The sequence below is a fragment of the Mycteria americana genome, chromosome 14, assembly GCF_035582795.1.
Source record: "Mycteria americana isolate JAX WOST 10 ecotype Jacksonville Zoo and Gardens chromosome 14, USCA_MyAme_1.0, whole genome shotgun sequence".
Taxonomy (NCBI): Eukaryota; Metazoa; Chordata; class Aves; order Ciconiiformes; family Ciconiidae; genus Mycteria; species Mycteria americana.
In genome coordinates this window covers 1,320,797-1,342,461 of record NC_134378.1, presented here as the reverse complement: position 1 = coordinate 1,342,461, position 21,665 = coordinate 1,320,797, and the positions used below count along the sequence as shown (strand labels likewise).

Below are 21,665 nucleotides of genomic sequence, written 5' to 3'. Positions count from 1 at the left end.
AGGGCCGCCACAGCGCCCAGGTGCTGGCGCACGGGCTCCCAGGCTCCGAGGCACCGGGGCCGGCTCCGTGCAGGACACGAGACGACTTCGTAGGGCAGCCCAGCCCTACAGGCGAGGAGAGGGAGCCAGGCCCTCCACAGAGGCGGGAGGACGAGAGGCCATGTGCAAAGTGAGGAGCGGAGGGCCCTGACCAGACCCACGGAGAGGCCCGGCCCCGCGAGGCGCTGGAGCAGGCCCCACGGCCAGGCCCTGCCGCGCAGGCGGCACCAGCCGGCGAAAGACAGCAAAGCTGCCCGGAAAGGGGCAGCTCGGCGGGTGGAAAGCGGGACACCCGCCCCGGGCCCGGCCGCCCCGCAGCGCCGGCAGAGCGGGCGGCCCCAGCCCCTGCCGCCGGCCCAGCCGCTCCCGCCCCCGCCCTCGCCCTCGCCCTCGCCCTCGCCAGACGGGCCAAGGAAAGCAGCCCAACGCCTTCGCACTCCGGCTAAGTTCGCCTCACTGCGCTCGCCGTAGCTCTCAAGTGGTGTCGGGAAGCGGTAGGGCGGCGCGGCGCGGGGCCTCCTGGGATATGTAGTCTTCCCGGCCGGGCCGGTGCATTGGCGCCGCGTTCTCCGGCGCCGCCCGGGAACTACAGGCAGCGGCACCTCGCGGTGTCTGCCCGCGAGGATGGCGGCTCCCTTGGTGCTGGTGGTCCTGGTGGCCGTGACGGTCCGGGCCGTGCTCTACCGCTCCAGCCTCGCCGCTTTCATCTCCGAGCGGGTCGAGGTGGCGTCCCCCTTAAACGCCTGGAAGCGAGGTGAGGCCCGGCGAGCCCGGGCCGGGGCACCGCTCCCCCGGCGCGGCTGAATGGGCCGAGGCCCGCGGGGGTGGCGGCGAGGGGGCGGCGGCCGCCCGGGGCTGGGGATCCCCAGGGGCCGGGAGCGCAGCTGCAGGCGGGCGGGGGCCTGTCCCGGCCCGGCGGCAGGCTGGGGCACGGCCCCGCGGGGAGAGGGCCGGGCTGCAGTCCCGGCGCTGGGGAGGGGCCCCTCCTCTCCCGGGCCCGACCGAAGGCTGCATGAAACGGTGCGTGGCAGTTGGCCCCGCGGGAAGAGCGAGTGCTCGGCAGCTGCAAGGGGTCGGGAGGGACACGGGACCGAAGGCAGGAGGATGGGGTTTAGCCATTGTGTGCAGCTGGCTTGGTTGCACTTGTACAAACTGGTTGTGTCACAGATGTATGTAAAATGGAAGAATGACAAAATCTGGCACTGAAGATGTAGCTTCAGCAGCCGTGATTGAGTTGCTTTCGTTACGCTTTAACGGCACAAGCGCTGTCTCATGGTGTGAAGACGACTGCATGGTTCCCAGCTTGTGCAGAGCTATTCACCGTTTCGCTTTCCTTGTTCCGTTTGTGGCCCCACACGTTGTTACCAACATGATACAAATTCTCTTCTGAAGACTGAAGTACAGTTTAATCAAGGCTTTTTGGTGGCATTCATCTCTATAGCATCTAAGCCTGTTAGGAACCTTAATTTATTTTAAAGACAGCCCTTTGGGAAAATAATACCCGGTTATTATGCAGGTAAAATTATTTACAGCTTTGGGGTGGAAAACAGTGGCACGGAGTAATAAAGGTCAAAAGCATGAATGCATTTGGTGACTTAAGGCCTCTGCTCCACAGTGTGTAGCACTTCACACTTCATGGTTTCAAAATACAGCTCCCCAAAATTCCCTTGCAGCAATGGATACTTTCTAAGTCTTACCTTAGAGACTCAAGGTAGGCATCTAGAGAGTAAGGAGCACAATTAGGATCACCTTGAAAAGTCGGGGCTGTCATCATACAGGAACTTCGTGGCAGAGACAGAATCTACTTCTCCAGCATATCACTGAACCTGTTGATGCTTCCTGCAGTCTCCTGCCTCATTTCCCTCTCAACAAATGGACCTATTTCCCGTAGCTTCTTTCACTGCATACGCTGCTCAATCCCCGGGGAACCTTTGCGCGCAGTAAAGTGGAGATCCTATGGAAAAACATGTGCATGCATTGCAGTGCAAGCTGTAATTACATGATTGGAAAGGATCTGAATTAAGGCTGCAAAATGTCAGGAAGTTTCAACAACAGATAAAGCTTTTAGCTTTGCCTGGTAATAGGTATTCATTTCTGCTCTTTTATTGTGGTTTTGGACGTTTCAGGTCTCTCTACATCTAATTAAGCGAAATAGTTCAAATTGTATATTATATCATGATTTGTCCTCTTAGAATTAAGTATTTCTCCAGTGTAGATACCACATATCACATAACAGGTGACTTAAAATCCGTAGATATCATACATGTGATTTATATATATTTAAGTGCAAAACATTTCAGCTATAACATTTTTAGCTGAAACAAATAAATAGATTACAACTGACCATTCAGTTACTAAAGAAATTTGCATGGCAGAAATAAGAAAACAATCAATTCTAGCTGTTTGTTGTCTTTGTGAGATTTTCTGTCACCCATTCAGATGGCAATTCAATGTGAGCTTCTTATGAGCATGGGTGTTTTAAAAACTATAGTTTTACCATAATGAGATTTTTCTCTTTCCACATTACAGGATTCTAATGCAGGCATTTTGTATGTTTCAGTGGTCGAAGGATTAGCTCTGCTGGATTTAGGGGTCTCGCCGTATTCTGGAGCGATTTTTCATGAGGTTGGTACACATGCTTCATTTTAAACGTGATATTCAAGTGGCACGTTTCTTAGTTTTACTGCTCACGGACTGGCAAAGGCTGGGGACCTGTCTTGTCCCAAAGACTTCAGAGAACTTGGAGTCGTGTAGTTGTCTCTGCAACAGTTGTATATGTAGTGACCAATGAGGAAATGCAGTTCGTCATGGAATAACTTGTTGCTGTGCAGATAATAGACATCGTAATATTTATTACTGCATAAGGAGAGTCTGAAATAGGGGAAATCAGTAATAAGTAAAATACTCTGTTCACATCCAGCTATTTCTGTCAGCAGAGGCTGGAGCAGGGAGAGGCAGTGTCCTTGTGAGTCTGAACACAATTTTACTGCATCTTGAGTTTCTGCATTTGCAGAAATATGAATGTTAGCACAAGCATGCAGTACATTTATTCCTCATCTTGAAAACATCTTGTTCCTCCAAAGACTTAAGCATCTGTGGAGTTTTTGTGCCCTCGAGTGGTCTTACTGATATGAAGGTACACTCATACATAGTGTCACATAGGGATGAGGCAGATACTTTGTATACCTCTGAAAACTTGTTTCTCTTCAATAAGTTCTCCTTTAAATGCAATTTTCTCCCAGACTGTGAAATATTTTCCCATGCTTATTTATACCATCACGTTATTTTAAAAGTATTTCAAAAGAATTACATTTTCTCACAGTGAAGTCTCAATTTACACCACGTAAATGTAGTACTTCCAAATTAAGCTTTTCTGTCAAAGGAATAATTCAGAAACATGCTCTTCCTCTTACCCTAGAAGGGAAAAGCTGTGGGAGTAAGAGGATGATAGTACTGTAGTCCTCCTGCTTTATGCTTTTAACATGCTTTCTTCTTTTTGCTTTGTAAAAGACTCATCTAAACAACAGGCTAAACAATGAAGCCAGCTATGTAGGAAATACTTTCAAAAGTACCTGCAAACAACCTGAAAACATAGCTTCTCTAGAAAAAATTATTTTCTAAAGCTGTTCTTTATATGCTTTCTATTGTAACTCTACCACTATACTAGTAGAATTGAAAAGTTGGAATAGAATATAATTTTCAAAGTTGATGGTGTCTTCTATGAAGTGTATTGAGAACTTTGCAAGGAAAAAGACCAGTAAGTGTGCTTTGTTTAATCACTTTACTCTGAAGTAACAACGTTGTAGAAGAAGCTAAGGGAAATTGCCTTTCGCAGTCTCTCATAGTACTACTCCATTTTTCTCATCAAATTGCCAGTTGTTTTATCTGGACAGTATTTGACGTGGGTTTCCCTTCTGCTCTCTTTTAGACCCCGCTGATAATATATCTCTTCCACTTCCTGATTGAATACGCTGAATTGGTGTTCATGGTAAGTGCTCTGGGAAAGCTCCGCTTGAAAGGTCCCATTCTGTGAAATGCTGAGTGTGACTTTCCTTTTACTGCTGCAAGAATCAGGGACCTTCAGCCTCCCTGTAGTTCAGATTCCTGCTGAGCTCACAGTTTAATTAGAAAGGCAGCTGTGCCTGTACAAACCCACGTTCGGGCTTTTCCCTTGTACGTATTCTTTCTTTTTTGTAAGTTCTTGGTTAGATAAGTATTCCCGCAAAGGGACAAAAAGTCAGCATTTGGTTTCAAATTCAAAGGTTACCTCTTAAAGGTCAGAATATTTTGTCCCCCTAGCCTAATCCCTACACTGCAGTGTTTCTCACTAAAACCCACTGCCAAACCCCAGGCCTGCAAAGAGAGCACAAACAGGTTAGTCCTCCAAATGTCTCTTATAAACTGTTCTCTGAGCTCTGCATAATTCAGTAGGACAGAAATCATATAGCTGGCTGCACATGCCACCTGGTGGAACCTCTCTCCCTAGATCCCTGCTGGGCAGGTCTCATGCAGAGCTAACAGCCATCTGCGTTGTGCTTGTGCTGATTGTTCAGGTGACCGTAGTCCTGCCTGGTAAGTTTGGGACAGCCCAAGGCACTGTCATGCTGGATTAATGGACAGGTGGGTTTAGCCAGCTGGGCACTGCCCCAGTGTTGCCTGTGCTCTAATTAGCCAGTGATTCTATTACCCTCGCATACTTCTTTCCCCTTAATTCCCCATTCTTTTGTTTTGTAAATATTAATATCTGTGATACAGCTCATGGCTTCAGGGTTAAGCGGTGGTGTGTGAGCACAGTGCACAAATCGGCAATCTAGTGTTTTTAAAGCTTGTTTTTTCTTCTCGTGAGCTGAGTCAGATCGGAGTCCTTATTCAGCATTGCAGTACTGTCCAATATCTTTTTTTCCATTTGTTTGTTTTGCTTACAGTCAGTCTGTCTATGCCTTGCTTTTTTAGATAACTGATGTGCTAACTGCAGTTGCCCTTTACTTGGCCATTCAGGACTTCAACAAAGTTGTGGTAAGCTGACTTGCCAGTGTTGCTGATAGTCTTCTCCTAGCAGGTATAAATATCTTATACCAAAGAAAACACATGCCAGAGGATGCAGTATCAACCAGTCCTCATTGCAGTAAATCTGATTGTATCTGTATGATCAGTAAACATGGGAACTGAATGTGGTAAACAGCAGAGGTATTTTAAGTTTTGTTGTGGCAGTATTACAGTCAGAAACAAATTAGTGTCTGTAGCTACCACGCTGCAGTTGAATGATGATCACAGCAGTATAGATTCTTTAATCCAAAAGAAGTATAAGGAATTTGAGAAATTTGTGAGGTTGCAATAGCCAATGAAACGCAGACAAGTCTACGGTCATGGTACACAAGATGGGTGTGAGATTTTAAAACGTGTACTGAAAACCCACCTTCAGTTGTGGCAGTTTGAGTATGCAGAATTTGAGTATGCAGAATTTAATTACTGGACTATGGATTTGGCAAGGCTTTTGGCAAGACTTGAGCACTCCCTTTCCTCACCTCTGCTCCTGCTACAATCTTCTGTACATTTTGTAGCTAGAGCCTGGAATGTTTTACCCTGAACATGGTTTGTGTTTGCACACAGCATGAGTTAATACACAGACTGGTGATGTGTAAAGGAAGGAATAAGCCTTCCAAGGATGCTGAGGTGACATAAAAAATTCTGCTGAGCAAGGTGAAAGTCTGACACCAAATATTACTTGTTCCCTTCAAATTATAAGTATGTGTATTTTGAAGTGAGTGATTCTTCCCAGCTCTCTCTCATAAGTAGCTCAAAGAACATTTTGTGTAAGCAGTGCTGTGCTCTCTGCAATCCTAGAGGGGCAGTGATCAGTATCACCATGAACAGGGAGGTTGCATTTTCTACAGCATCTGTGTGGTCTCCCATCCAGCTACATACTTGCTCCTCGTCCTCTGACTTTGAGGTTGAAGCAGTAACTCATGATAGAACTGCAGACCTGTAAAAATCCTGCATGTGAGTTACTTTGCTCGTTGAGAATTTATTGCCAATATCTCTCTCCTTCTGTTCTCACTATGACATAGTTCAGTAGGTTCATAATTCTCTCTTGTCTCCATAGAGACAGAAGATTTGTCTCTAGATTTGTCCAAGATTTCTCTTTTGTCTCCACAGAGAGCATCATAGAACAAGATAGATTAAAGAGAGAGATTTTGGTCCCTAAAGGAGATTTGGCATAGAGGTATCTTCCTTTGGCATCTTCAAAGTAACAAAGACCGCATACTTCTGTGACTTGTTTTCTTAGGGGCTTGTATGTTGAACAGTGAATTTAGAAAGTCAACTTTTCATTGGAGATCCAGAAAAGCTTTAGGAAGATTGAAAGTATTCAACTCTAGTGTGGTGAATTCACTGTCAGCTGTGTCAAGGGTTAGACACAGGTAGTTAAGGAAGTTCAAATAAGTAGAGATTATCTGCTTTCTCATGACTTTCACTTCAGTTGTTAAGTATTTGGGAAAAGAGAGGGGGGTTTTGTCCTGTTTGTACAACACCTCACATAACATGAGTTTTGGCTCACACCTGGACCTCATATGTACTGTTCCACAGTAATGGAAATCCTGAGTAATAAGAAATAATGACTTTCCTCATCTGACAGTTTTTGGTCATTCTCCCTTCTTCAGTTTAAAAAGCAAAAGCTCCTAATAGAACTGGATAAATATGCACCAGATGCGGCTGAACTCATCCGGACGCCCATGGAAATGCACTACATCCCCCTCAAGGTAGCACTATTGTAAGTATTGCTTCTTGTAGGCTGCTTTGGTTCCTCAGCTCCCTTTGGGTTTTATTTGTCTGATTTGGGACTTCAACATTTGTTGAAGATTTCCACTCCCCCTCCCCCCCCCCCAAATTCTGAACTTCCTATTATACATAAAAATCCCCCCAGCTCTGAATACTTGATTTGAAAGTGAAAAGCAGATGCTTTTCCAAATGTTTGTTGCCAACAAGTACATTCACTCAAGCCCTCTAAGACAGGCTCAACTGCATAAGGTCATTCATTTGGTAGCAAGAATGTTGTGTCTGCACAGATCACATTCCCGTTTATTTTGCCTGTACGCTAATGTCATCAAAACTGATTGTATGCCTCCAAAATGTCTCAGATGTCTTTTCAGAAAAGTCAGGAGAATTTTTGAGCAGTCGAACAAAATGATTGCTGAATATCACAACTTGAGTATTTCAGAATTGCTTATAATAATTCAAAGATATTTTCAGGTTGTCATCTTAATAATGTCATGTGTTGGTGTTCCTCTGTATACTAAACTTTTTTATTTCAGAAAGCTTCAACTAAAATAATGTACAAGCAAGGTACTTAATGTCAAAGAATTATTTTTTAATTGGGGTTTTGACGTGAATAATTTATTATCTGAATTATTCTGTGTCAGAGAGAGTTTTCCATTAGATAAGTTGTTGTTTTTTCTTATTTTTGTATGAATTTTGTAAAACGGTAAATTCCCCAGGGCGAGAAAGGTAGAGTCTGTAAATTGCACACTGCTTTGTATTTAACATTGTTGCACATTACCACAGCAGAGTTGGCATTAAGTTGTGCCTACCCTGCTGTAGGCTGTCTCTCTACAGAAAAAAGCCAGGCTGGGACTCAGAGAAGTAGGAAAAATGTTTATGTAAAGAGATAATTAGGAAATAATCAGCCCTGTCTACTCTGATGATTGATTTAGTTATTAGCAAGGCTGATTGATACATTATCTTGCTTATTGTATTGGTAATCCTTCCAAACATTTTTCTGTGCTTTTGAGGTTATTGTAATTCTCATTTCCAAAAGGAGCTGGCATCCTTACTAACCAAAGTGTAGCTGCATTCTGGAAGGTAAAGGTGTTCAGAGTTTGCTGTCTTTCCATAATTCCAGTTAAAATATGCCAGATTTTCATAGCTGGCAGGTTTTGTGCTCAGAGCATGTCGTGGTGAACAGAAATGATTGCTCTACCATAGCAGGAGTGTGCAGGTGCAGTTGGGTTGGGGGAAACTCTGCTAATGTCTCAGGATTTGTTTCTGTCTTGCTATCTTCTTATTTTTATTACTTTCTCAGAGTCAGTAGATGTGAGTCGCAGAAAGTGTTTACTTTGGACCCAGTATTCCTAGGTCTGACTGAATAAAGGCGCAATGTTTCTGCAAAGCAAGGAACATTTTTGGTATTCGTTTTCTAGGACAGAACTTGCATTTTAGACACCTTCCCAGCTGTCTCCTTTTCTCCAGTGTGCTCCCTGTGGCCACTGTGTCCAAGGCTACAATCCAAGGATCTGGTTTTTGCTCCAGACTAAAGAACCTGTTCAACTGAATTAATTTGATGATGAGAGGATCCCATCAAATGTAAACAAACAAAAAGAAATGGCAAATTGCATCTGTTTTTCCTTTGAACGTCTCTTTAATTAGATGGTATCTCCTTTGAATGGCATGAATGTAACTCGAGCTTTGCTCTTTTTCAGCTATCTATTAAACCCCTACACTGTGATGTCTTGTGTGGCGAAGTCCACCTGTGCCATCAACAATACTGTCATTGCATTCTTCATTTTAGCTACAATAAAAGGTAATGCAACGAAGAAAAAATGGTTCATTATGTCTTTCTATAAAGATTAGAAAATTAGCAGAAATTAAATCAAGGTTGAACTTTACAAATATGATTGCTACAAAGATCTCGGTGAAACACATCAGAAACAGGGACTGGAACAAGGTCAAAGTTCTACCTGAAATCACAAGAGATCAAGAGACTTTATAGTCAAGTCAAAACTTGCTTTCATCTTAGTGTGCATAGGAGTTTAATCTCTAAAAACTGACTCCTTTTCGTGGATGACTTTGAATAGTTTTCTGTTTATGAAGAAATGTGTGTCTGTGCATTGGAGGACATAAAGCTGTGCTGCTCTTTCTTTTGTACATGAATATGCACTTAAAGCATTGTATACAATTTATTTTCAAAGTTTATCTTTGAACTTTTATTCAAAAGCAAGCAGTTGCCTGCAGCTATTATTTCGCTTTCACTCACAGTTGTAACCTTGGTTTGAAATTAGCTAATTGAGCTTTGGGGAAGCAGAAGCAGTAACCAAAGACCCATACCGGCACAGTTAAATAGACTATGACAGAATAGCTGTTTCATTCATTTTGCGCATAATGCCAGGTTTCTGTTTCTTTTATGACTCCCCAGTGCTAAAGTCTTTTAGCATATGGGATTTGTACTCGTCACATAAGTTTTAGGAGTTCTGTGCTGGATCAGAGGCAAGGTCAGTCTGATCTCTTGTCTCCAGCAGTGTCCAGACCCAGACATTGCGAAGAAAGCTGATATAGATTGTCTTTATTAGGGTTTCCAAAAGGAAGTTTTCCTCCAATTATTGACTAATGGAGGCAGGAGGGGTTTTGATATAAAAGCATTTGCAAAAGCAAATGAGTGGGGTCCGTTTAGTTAAACTGATTTTTAACTGTTCACTGATACCATAAGATGAATGGTTCAGTCATAGACAAAACTGTAGTGGCTGTGTTTTCTCCCTGATTGGGAGTGTGGCAGCCTCAAGGTTTTAAAGTGGGCAAAGAGAGGGTACCAGATTATGACTATGATATCTGGGTACCAATTCTTTAGATCTGTGCAGAAGGATAGGGAGGTTTCTGTCTAGGAGAGTGTAGTTGAAGAATGGAGAAGGCTCATCACCAGGTAACCCTGTATTTTCTCTTTCAAAAGGTGACAGCAGAGAGAAGCTTACCGAGTGTTTGATGTCAGTAGGCTGACAATTAGACCAGTGCACTGAGTCAGGATTCTTGCTGTCTAAGCTGTATTTTTACAGATGACTTCCATCAAGTGACATAAGACTGGAAGCTATAACCAGGCTACTGCACTGGGTGCTTGTATTTTTATTGTTTAACCTGGGACCTTTTGGACTTGATTTCTGGTGTTGGTAGTTGGACAATGTGAGTACTCAGCACTTAACCCAACCTGAGACACCTCAAATAAAGCTTCCTCAATGAAGGCATTCATATTTTTAAGTCCACTTGGAAAAGCTGTGCTAATCCTTTCTATGCCTCAGTTTTGGTATCTGTAAAGTAGGACTAATGCCACTTTGTTCCTTCAGCTGCAGACTTTCGCTTGCTGTCTTTCACAGAGCTTTGCTGAGGGCCCTGACACATCCTGGTGACGAGGTTATACAGCATGCCCAGTATGAGTATAACAGCTGTTTCATGCGGATATGACTTAAGTGAATTGATTCCCACGCATAAATAGCAGCCAGCATGGTCTATATATAGACTGAATTACATGAATGTCTTTCTGTATGTGAATGATAGGAGATATAAACCAGTCAGCAGTTCTTTCTTGTGGGAGAATCACCTTGGTATGAGTCATTCTCCATTCAAAATGTAGTTAAGAAAAGGACACTCTCCAGGACACATTCTTCTAAAAATGCCTTTAAATGGTGTTCTGATATTTGTAAAGCCCCTGCAGAAGGCTATGCATTTCTTCCCATTTGGACTTCCTGTCTGTAAGGCTGTTTAAATGGCTGTAAGGCTGTAAGGCTGTTCCTTACAATGAACATACTCTTTTTCTTTGCAGGTAGTGCCTTCCTCAGTGCTGTGTTCCTGGCCTTAGCAACATACCAGTCACTCTACCCTCTCACATTGTTTGCTCCAGCACTCCTTTACCTTCTACAGGTAGATGGTTTCTAACTGTTGGTACCTGTTGTCTTCTTGTAGCTGTGCAGGGACAGTCCTTAGCTATTGAGAAGGGGAGTCAGGCAAGTCCTGAGTTTCAGAAAAAGTGACTCTCCTCAAGCCATGGGAAGTTTGAAGCCTTAACGGGGATGCCTGTGCATAGAGAGAAGGGAGCAGAAAGTCATCTACAGAACTGGCTGGTGTTCAGCTTGCCTGAAATAAGTGGTATTCTTTGTGTTGTGTGAATAGCAATGAGGATTTTAGACCTGGAGAGGAGGAATGAGGAGCTGTATGTTTGAATCACTCAAACTCGGAAATGCTGAGTTGGAGTTTAATGGCAAAAGGCATGTGCTTGTGAAAGTGGCTGGTTGCCCTTGTCCTTTCTCCCTCCCCATTAATCCAGGACCCCTGGATTCCAGCAGGGCTGACCTTGATTGTTCATGGGTCCAGAGTGCCTCAACAGACAGACACTGCTCCAGGCAAAACTAACCCAGCAGTAGGCTGTAGGCACATCTGCAGGCAGGGGTAGGGTTTAAAGCTGAGGCAGCTCTTTGCTAGTGAGTGGATTCATCACCGGTTTGCCTGCATGCTTCCCGCTGGTCTCTCTCTTAGCTCTTGTGCTGACACTGTAAACAATGACTTAACTGAGAGTCCAAATTATAATGCACTTAATGAAAACTGATCATTTGCTAGTCTTGTTCTGATATGGGAGCAAGGTGAGGCTGTGACCGCTAGCAGACGACTCTTGTCTCAATTCACAGATCACTTGGTGATCGCTTTTATTATTTTTGCCATTCTGAAAGTCCTGCTGTTGAGTATTTCACCAGTCTTTCTTGCTTGCTTCTGTCCTGTCTCCCTCATGATTTTTATAGCTAATCTTAACTACAGGTTCATTACAGCTTATTCTCAAATCTCTGAGCTTCAAAAGAGAATGGAGAGTCAGTTCTAGGCCATTTTCTTTCCCTGACTGTCTGACATGAATGTCTCTTAATTTTTTTCAGAAATTTTATTATTATTACTCTTTGCAAGACAAGAATTTCTGCAGAGTCCGTGTTACTTTTTCAGTTTGATAATTTTTAGGAGCATTTACTTTATACATTTTATATTTTGGTCTCATTTGTTCTCTTAACTTTAGTCAAAGTAAAGTGGCAGTAAAGTACAAGCATTGTGCCCACAAGCAACAAGTGCTTTGATATGTGAATGCCTAATTTGCAACTTTTAAAGGGGAGCATGCTAGTGTGTGTTCTTTTATCCAGATTTGTAAATGAACTTTCCTGCATTATTTGTACAGAATTAAATAGCTTTTCTCCAGCTCTTTCCAATCTGTCCTGCCAAAAATCCTTGGTAAACTTGCTTACATTGTTCCAGCAAGTGGCGTTAAACACCCTATGACTGAGAAAACAGAGCATGCTTTACACAGAGCCCACATCGGTTAGAGCTGGCTCTCTGTACATCTCCTGCCAGTGTAAACCCTAGTACCGAATGGAAAAGCTGCATCACTGACTTGGAGCTGCAGAACTCTGAGCAATTCCCAAAGGCGTTTGCTGCTGTGTGTATATTTGTCTTTACAAATGCAGTCAGGGGACCTCTTGGAGTGAGATACCCACATGTCATGTTATGTGGCAAGGGCTTGTGGTTGACCTATCAGGACATGTGGCAGTAGCAGGACTGCAGCAGTTGTCTTTGTCTGAGGAGGCAACCTTTTAGAGGGGCTCTGTTGTGCTTAGGAACTCACTGGATGTCCTTTTTCCCTGGTTTCAGCAGAGCATGAGTGCCAGTCCGTGTGGTGGAGACCTGGTGTCACGGGGTGGTGGGTCGTGGAGCAGGGCTCTCAGTCATCCAGTTGATGTGGGTTCGTGCAGTAGAAGGCAGGCAGCAGTACACTATTGCAAACATCTAAGATACAAGTGTAGCTGTGAGGAGGTGTGTGTAAATCTTACATTGAGTGCATGAGACTTGACTTGCTGCAAGCAGAAATGACCAGCTTAGCTACTGTATTTTCAAGCACAGTTCTGGAAATATGTGCAATGTGTATGACTTAATTGGCCAGAGTGAAGAACATCCAGCAAATTGTGCTTGAGAGCTGCTCCTTCTAGTGCCATGGTGCCAGTGTTCGATGCTCTCTTTCATCAGTTTAAAATGATGTTCTGAACACTCAGGCTTTCTTGTGGCTTTCCACCTGATGAGGATATCTGCCTGCTTGTATTTCATTTTCAGCGTCAGTTCATACCAATAAAACTGAAAAGTAAAAGCTTCTGGCTCTACACCATGCAGTATGCAGCCCTGTACCTGTGCAGCCTGGTGGTGATCATCTGCCTCTCCTTCTTCCTCCTCAACTCCTGGGATTTTATCCCATCTGTTTACGGGTTTATGTAAGTATGAGGATTCTTACTGCTTTTTCTGTCTAGCCCCCCCCCCCATGTTGTTTCTTGTGCATCACACACAGGTGCCCCACTCCCTCTTCTAAGGAGTGTGTGATCTCTGATTTTACTGGCAATGCAAGAAAAGAAAGAGTGTGTGGTAGAGAACAGGCATTAGCCAACTTCTGTTAATTAAGTAACAGCAAGAATTAGGGAAGACAGGAGGTGTTTTCTACTGAGTTGATTGGAAATGGATTTGATCGTTGAGCTACCATGGATGTGAAATTTTCGTCTCTGGAGAAATGTCTGCTTGGGAACAGTTTAAATCCTGCTGGGGCATTAGGGAAGGATTAGTCCCTTTTCTCTCCAGATTTTCATCCCTTTGGTTTCTCTTCCATGGATTTAAAATATAGGTCCTCCATCCAGTAGCACACAATGATTAATTAATGTAACAGAAGCAGGACAGTGAAAAACAACCATTTAAAAATGTTACCTTGACTTTTCTTTTCAAATTTCAGCCTTTCCGTTCCAGATCTGACACCCAATATTGGCCTTTTCTGGTACTTCTTTGCAGAGATGTTTGAACACTTTAGTCTTTTCTTCGTGTGCGTGTTTCAAATCAACGTGTTCTTCTACACCATTCCCTTGGCAATAAAGCTAAAGTAAGTATGTTTCTCTGCTAGTTTTTTTACTCTCAGTTGTCCAGTGGAAGCTTGTATGGCTGGCATCAGATGTCTGGATCTACAAGCCTGAAAAACAGGGCCTGTCCTCCTCATTTCCCAAAGTTTCAATCTTTATTCCTCTTAAATAGAGTGAGTTGGGCTCTGCTTGCAACAGGCGTGTTACAGGCATCAAAAGAGAGAGCAGAAATTTAGGCTACAGAGGTGCCTGCTCCCTGCCAGCATAAGCCAGTGTAGTCAGAAAGCAAGAACTCTTGGCCGGAACTTCAAGTTCTTTATTGTCAGAAATAAAGGGAAAACTTGGGGACATTCCTAGCGGACTGCGCTGACGTTACCCTTCTTTCTGACTAAAAAAACCCATTAACACACCTGGATTCTCAGCGAGCTTATCCTGTTGACTTGGAATGGATACAGACATCATGACATATCAGAGGGATAACTATGGGCTTCTCCAGATAACCTTCAGAGAGGAGGTGCTGATTGCTTTTTGGTGAATAAGACAGAGCTGGGGAAGAGCAGCCCAGATGACCAACTGTATAAATGTATGTTGAGTGGAGGCACAGAGTTTCTGTGTGAGGGCAGTGAGCAGATGTGCATCCCCTTATACTGTTTCTCTGCAGTATATAAGCAGCTCAGTCTACCCCACCCAGCACTCAGAGGCTTGTTTGGAGAGAACAGGGGTACGAGAGCCTCTTTGACCCTATCCCACAGTACATTTGTGCCCTTGCTGATATTTATTTCCAGTTTCCAGAGATCCTACTGCATCCTCTTATCCTTTGTGTCTTATCCCTTCTAGGGAACACCCTGTGTTCTTCATGTTTGTCCAGATTGCAATCATTTCTATCTTCAAGTCCTATCCCACTGTGGGAGACATCGCACTGTACATGGCCTTCCTTCCAGTCTGGAGCCACCTTTACAGATGTAAGTTCTTTGTGTTTGATTGTTCCTTATCTGGAATGGGAAAGGGCCTGTCCAATAATTGTCACCACTAAACCAAACCAGGCCCATGTCCACAGGCTCTTGTGGCCTCCTTGGGATGTCTGGACGGAGTCTTGATTTTTCTGGAGATACAGACTCTAACGTGTCTTCAGGACTAGGGTTGAAATTGGTCGAGGAGGGCATTTTCACTTGTGCCTTATCTTCCCCCTCTCTCCAAGTTGTTCTGAAGATTAAGGTTTTTGTAAGAACCTTTTACAGTCCTGCACAAGGGGTGTGGCTTATTTAAAGTACATCCATCCTTCAAATGCTTCACTCCCATTTGTAATTTGAACACTGCTCCTGCAATTGGTGAGTCCCCCAGCCTTAAAATCCTGCACCTCGCAGTGGTTCTTTGCTTTTGCATCTGCTTGTTTGCTTAGAGTGAAAGTAACTGAATTACTTACTCCAAGCAATTGCCCAGTTTTTCTGAAATGCTTCAGCTCTTTAAATCACCAGAGAGCTTCCTGATGATTTTCAAACTCAGTCTCTAGAACCTGCTACACTGGGGAGATTTGGAAGCGCTGTGTTTTTCCTGGAGTTTCTTGTTTAAACCAATTCTTTGACCAACCCTGCCAGGTTGTCCGTGCCTTGTACTGCAGTCTTCTCTAACCCAGGCCAAGTGTGTTTATGGACAGCTAGCCTGCCTGATGTCAGGAGACATAATCAGGAGTCAAGAGACTTGGAGACCATCTGCTCTATTAGTTTCAGACTAAGGAAAGCTAAGGCCAAAGCAGCTGTGATAAAACAGGGCAGGAAGCCCCAGGCTAGCCCTGAGCATGTCGCAGCCATAGCAGGTGATGTACTTCTGAGAAATCCTGATTCAGCGTAGTTCAGTTGCACGTTCCAAGCATGCAGATAAGGGGACTGTGACCAGTGAGAGGGACAGTCGTCTGTCACATGCTCCCACCCCACAGTGAGTGAATAGACCTACTGAACAAGAAGTTTAAAAGGTAGGTGCGAACATGTTTGGATGTGACAATGCTCTTAAAATGTCAGATAGCTGCCTTCAGCCGCAGAATGATTGGGAGTGTTTCCGTTACCTTCAGGGACATTGGCTGAGCTATAGCCAAGCACAGCAACACAAGTGCTGGGATGAATTATAATACTGCTGCCAAAGGACAGGCATAAATAGTTCACAGAAAACAAAATCTCTTTTGGCCTAGTAGTTCCTAGCTCTTTTAGACAAAGTTGTGCTTGGCTTTTGTCCATCTGACACACACTCACGCAGACTAATGGATTCTGGCCACACTTGCACCTCCTGAGGTCGTGTGTTTGTCAATGCATTTGGCCTATATGAGTTTCCTCCTTTTATGGTGCTTTCATTTCCTCACCACCTCCCGAGAAAGTATCTCTTTTCCTATGGCCCACAGGTTCATTTTTTTCCTTTGTCGTCAGCTTGACGAGGCTAGGGAATGGTGTGTTCTGCTCTCTGAATCGTGATGCTGGTGGAAAGGCCCTTCTCAAAACTGCTGGTTACTGTAGTGTAGACACCAAAAAGCCAAAGTACTCTGAGGAAGAGCATTTGGAAGCAGGACCTAGAAGGAAAGAGCTACAAATGAGGATTTTAGACTCAAGCAAAGGCAGAAGTATTTATTTTAAAGGGAAATATAGTGGATTTCTTATAAAAGCTAACCAGGAAATTATTAAAGCAAAATATGAAAGATTATTGGAGAGAAGTGTGTGTTGGCAAGTGCCTGTCCCCCACTGCACATACCCTAAATACCGTTGCTGGGTGCGTGAGCATGGCTGCTCAATAATGCATCATTTTAACAGCTTGGTTTTCTTTTGCAGTCCTCCGGAACATCTTCATCCTGTCATGTGTGATCATTGTCTGCTCCCTCCTGTTCCCTGTTCTGTGGCATCTATGGATTTATGCAGGAAGTGCCAACTCCAATTTTTACTATGCCATCACGTTGACTTTCAACATAGGGCAGGTTAGTAGAGCAAGGCAAACAAGGCTGCACTTGGGGTAGGTCACTGGATCGCATGTCCTGTCAGCAACAGTGAATTCTGCAGGGTGTGTCTGGCTCTTTGCATCCTGTGTAGTCCTGCATAGCAGCTTCCTTGCTCCAGCTGAAATCTGCCTAGTCCTCACCTTCTGGCACACTAACTACAAGAGTTCTTGTAGTATTTGAGCTATAGCTTAACAATGCAACTAGGCTGTACTGCAAGTTACATGGTCTGTTACATGATAGCAAAGGAAAAGCATCTCGGTATGGCAGGACTAAGAGCACACGTGAATGGAGAAGGAGAAGGTGAGCTAAGAGGGGAAATGGAAAAACCATGGGGCAGCAGCAGTGGGGCCTAACAACAGGCAAATGAGAACTGGTCACACACGGGGACATGGCACCAATTTTTCTGAGCATTATACCTCACTGAAACGTAGGGTTGTGGGCATGTGCAGGGTCCCAGTCACGCCAGGGCTTGCTCTCCCTGCTTCTCTCATGGCCATTCTAGATACATGACTTTCACTAGCCTTAGGGAAAACGGAGCTTAGCACCCCTGGGGGATGGGATTCAAAGTACGCAGTTGCTACAACCTTTTCTAAGTCCTTCCTCTTCTCTGTGCTATATCTTATGTCCCTAAGCCCTGGGACAGTTTCACATGTGGGTGAGTAGAATGTTCAGTTCATGTTAAAGTTGCCTTCGTTTTGAATGTGCCTCAGTCATTTCATGTTTGTCTGCTTCTCCTAAAACTAGAGGAGCAGTTTTGCCAGGGGCTGAAAATCACTTGCTTGTACATCCCCCAGCCCCTTGATAAATGGGGACAAACACCCATTCTGTAAAAGCAAAAAGAGACTCCATGCAGTGAGTGGGGTGAGCGGGAGTACTACTAAGAAGGGCTTATAGGAAATTGGGAGTGGTTCAGTACCTCTTTAACTACATGTCTTGCTATGGAATGAAAGGAATAGTAAAACTTTAATTAGAGATGGACAGTGTTGGTATTCTAAGAGGATTTTATTTCCTACCTGAGAAGGTCATAGCAAATCCTGCAAGGTCTTGTGCTCTGTGTAAATGCAGACAGAGCAAGAATCTGCTTTCTGGTTTCCTTGAGAGAAAGAACTAGCCCTCATCCCCACTAACCTCAGCTCTTCCTTTTCCCACTAAGACATCTGCAGAGAAGTTTAGTTAAAAGCAACATCAACCATATTGATATAGTGTGTCAGTAGTCAGCCATGGTGTTCAGCAAAACAAGCAGACAGAATAAGCATGGCTGTTTTCACTCTCCCTGCCCACCTCTACCCTTCTCCATCTGTTCTCCTTTGCACTTTCTCCTCTGACCTCAGCAGTCTGCAGCCCTGTTTCTCTTTCTCTCGGTTTCCACCCAGTCCTCCGTATCCTCCCATCCTGCCACTGAGCCTTCTCCACAGCCGCTGTATTTAACAGTAACCCAAGCAGACTCTGGCTGGCAGCCTGACTCTCCCTCCCTCCGTCCCCTTAGCACTGCAGCATACTTAAGGTGAGGCTCTCCCTGGGGTGAATTCCCCAGGGAAATGGATGAACACATTGTGCCAAAGCGGTGCGTTAAGTGGCGTCTGGACATTAGGGCAATAACTACTAGCTTGGTCTGGCACTGAAAAGATTTTCCACTCTAGTTATGTGGTGGTGTTTCCAGATGGAGGAGGTCAGCATTCCTGGGGAAGGGTCGCACTACGAGAGGCTAAGTGACAAAAGGCACTACTGAGCCAGCAGGTCCCTGCCTGCGCTTACAGCGCCCAGCCTGCCCCTGCCGAGACGGCTTGCCCGAGAAAAAACACTGGCTGCCTTAGAAAAAACACTGAGACCCACTCGTGCATTCTCAGTGCTTTTAGGCAAGGGAGCGGTCACGCTGTGGTGACGCAGTACAACCAAAGTGGGGCTGAGGAGGGGAGGGACCTTGTGATTTCCCCATCAGGTTTCCATGTTCACTGCGGTTCTCTGCAAGGCACTTCGGTTGTGATTTCACACTACAACGCGGCCGGTGGCAGTACCAGCCTAAGGTACGCCCATCTCCCGAGCCACACGGGACAGTGCCAACATCCGTGTGTGTGGCAGCATGCTCTGACCTGGATCAGGGGAAAATCTGGGGGATAGCCAGCTCTGTTCACCACTTAAAGGGAGACAGCATGCAAACGTATACACAGGGTTGGCTGCCCCACAGAGAGGGCTTGACAGCACAGGGGCAGGAAGGAGATGCAGAATTGATGGGGGTGGAAGAAGTGCTTCTATCTGCTCTTGCTCCTGGACACTGTACTGTGAAGCCACAGCTTGACATTTCAGCTCTTCTCTTCACCCCTTAGCCTGGTAAGTATTATTTTGTTAAACTGCTAAAGCTTCTGTTTGCTGAGGCTGACCTGGAGAGCTGTGGTATTCCTTCTGCTGCCTGCAAGCTTCTTACCCTTTCTGAGTAGAAGTGGCAGTTGAACAACAATCACAGTTGGAAAGTGCTTAATAGCAGTCAGCAGCAGGAGACTCTCAGCATTTGGGTTGAACCGCATGACAGTGCTTGCGTGGAAGGAGTCTTGTGGGTGAGGCTGAGATAGCCTGTAAAGCTGTGGCAGAGATGGACCTGCCATTGTCATATATTTTGGCCAGTTTATGTAGCTACTGTCTCCTTAGCGGAGATGTCTGTGAGAACACACTGATAGCGCAACAAATAGATTAGTTTAAGTCTCGCTTGGCTTAATGCTGCAAGGCAATGGACAAGGAGTGTTCGCAGGACCGCAGTGTCTCCTCTCGCAAAGCGTGATGAACAGCGTAAGAACTTCTTAAACTCCTTCAGAGTCCATCACAAACACATGTCCCTTTTTATTCCTTGTTCTGAAGCATCACTGATGTGTCTGAACATCTCACTTCTGCAGATCCTGCTCATCTCGGACTATTTCTATGCCTTCCTCCGGCGGGAGTACTACCTCACTCACGGACTCCATTTGACAAGGCAAGATGGGACAGAGGCCATGCTTGTTTTGAAATAGGGATTACGCCCACCATTCCCTGGGACATGGACCACTCTAAGGAACACGCAAAGCTCGGGGTATGTCGGGTGGGTGGGGAAGGTTCCCTGAATGAGGTCTGGCTTTGGGAATGACACCTACTGAAAGAAAGGGCTGAGGTTCTTCTGGGAATACCCTGAATACACTGAGCTGTGGGCTCAGTGCAGAGACTGTAAGAGCTGTAAGTAGGAGCTGCAGTGCCTCCCTTGGAGCATCTCCCTTCTTCCCTCAGCTGTGCTTTTCACTGCGACCTCAGCCATCAACTCTGGGCAGTCCAGCAAGAGCTCAGACCATAAACTGTTTACTATCGCTGCTTCTTGGAGGTGTTTGCTTCTCCTGGAAATTTCCCCTTCACTGCTTTGACCAGTAATGCTCCTGCTTGGCACAAGGCAACCTCTGGGTACCTGGTGCCTAAGCCCTGGCTGCAGATGCCATTTCTTGGTTCTCCTAGTGTTGTGGGATCTGGAAAAATCACGTGTGCTCAGGCACAGTGGGTGCTTGTAAAACAAATGGGTGACCAAGGATGAATGACCTGGCGGAAGGAAGACAGCTGAAGCTGCTGCCGCGGGTAATAATCTTGGCGCTCAAACACCAGTAAGAACTGGAATGGGGGTGAGAGCAGGAGCAGGGCGGGTACCAGGTAACTGCTGTGTCCCATTGAAGCAACACAGACACTGTCATGGCGGGAGCTTTGGCAAATGCAAAGGCATTACAGGGTCTCAGAGGAAGGAACGCTACTGTGGAGATGGACTCCCACCGCTCCTTGTTTCTGTAGGGTAACAAAGCTTGGCAGGGCAGGGCTCACACTGTACCGTTGTGATGACTTGGGGCAGCAGCCTGGACATGGAACGAGCAAGCTGCCTGCCTGGGCTGGGGACCAGGAGGTGTCAAAATCTCCCCTTTAAGGCCCCAGACCAAAGCCGGAAGGAGCCTCAGCCACCACTGTTGCGGAGTTGTTGGGCTCCAAGTGTTCCACAGCCGCTTAACGCTACGGGGCATGCCCTTCCCCATGTTACCCCCTTGCAAGTACAGTGATGGTATGTTGTGGCTGTGCACGGATTCCATTAAAGCACTACCCCTTGGTTCCCCCGTGGCTCCTCTCTGGCTGTGCCCAGACCTGCTCACTTCAGAGCTGCTGCCACTGCTGACCCCATGAATGTGACCCACCTGGGTGAATCCACCAGGCTGGCTTCTTGCTCTGCTGGTTGCGTGGTGGCACTGAGAAGCGGTAACCACAGTGTGAAAGCCTTCTCCCTGGTGTTGGGGCAGCAGGCAGCCAGCTTCCCCACTCATCCCAAGAAAAATCCAAAGGGCTGGGAATGTGACAACATGGAAACCAAACTGCACCTGGTACAGAGCAACTGAGAAGCCGATGTGCCCAGGCAGTTGTATAAACAGCTCTTCTTTCCTTCAGGACAATTAAAACTTTTGCCTTACTGCACTGCTGTTAGTGCTTTGGTGGGGGCTTGTTAATCCGAGCCCAGCTCAGCCCCTCGGGCCGGGGCAGGCCCTGCAGCAGCCCTGCGCCTCCGGCCACGGCGGGGACACGTGGAGGCAGGGCTGCTCTGGGCTGCCGGCTGTGTGGCATGTCAAGGAGCCTAAATAAACGGTGCAAGTTTTAAACACCTCTTGTGTGCTCTGTGTTTGGGAGGGGGGTGAGGATGGGGCGGTGAGTGGGGGCTCTGGGAGGCACCAAGAGGCGCGTGGAGGGGTTGTCAGGGGGCTTGAAAGCAAACGCAGGTGTCGGGAGGGAAAACAAGTGGCCCTGGGGCACGCCGAAAAGCAAATGGACATCACTGGGGTGTGGTGAAACCCACTCTGGTTTTAGGAAATGCCAGCTGTGCACAGTTCAGCCCAACGGCAGTGTAAAAGAAAACTTAGTAAAACGGTGAACAGCTGGGGCTATCTGATCCATTTTACAGCCCCCCTTCTTCCCACAAAGTAGAAAATACTTCACCC

At 45.7% G+C, this 21,665-nt stretch overlaps 1 protein-coding gene across 2 annotated transcripts; it reads left to right on the top strand.

Moving 5' to 3' along the window:
- Positions 1-581: 581 nt before the first annotated feature.
- Positions 582-20,792, top strand: PIGU (phosphatidylinositol glycan anchor biosynthesis class U). 2 transcript variants are annotated; one of them, XM_075517187.1, is made up of 12 exons: positions 586-793; positions 2,600-2,664; positions 3,968-4,027; positions 4,993-5,055; positions 6,699-6,808; positions 8,514-8,614; positions 10,619-10,716; positions 12,934-13,088; positions 13,595-13,738; positions 14,553-14,677; positions 16,526-16,668; positions 19,575-20,792. In XM_075517187.1, the coding sequence occupies exons 1-12, from the start codon at positions 664-666 to the stop codon at positions 19,686-19,688; spliced, it is 1,308 nt and encodes a 435-aa protein (XP_075373302.1). In that variant the 5' UTR covers positions 586-663; the 3' UTR covers positions 19,689-20,792. The 2 variants fall into 2 exon arrangements, with proteins under 2 accessions (XP_075373303.1, XP_075373302.1); XM_075517188.1 differs by lacking the exon at positions 14,553-14,677 and having other exon boundaries at positions 582-793.
- The last annotated feature ends 873 nt before the right edge of the window (positions 20,793-21,665 follow it).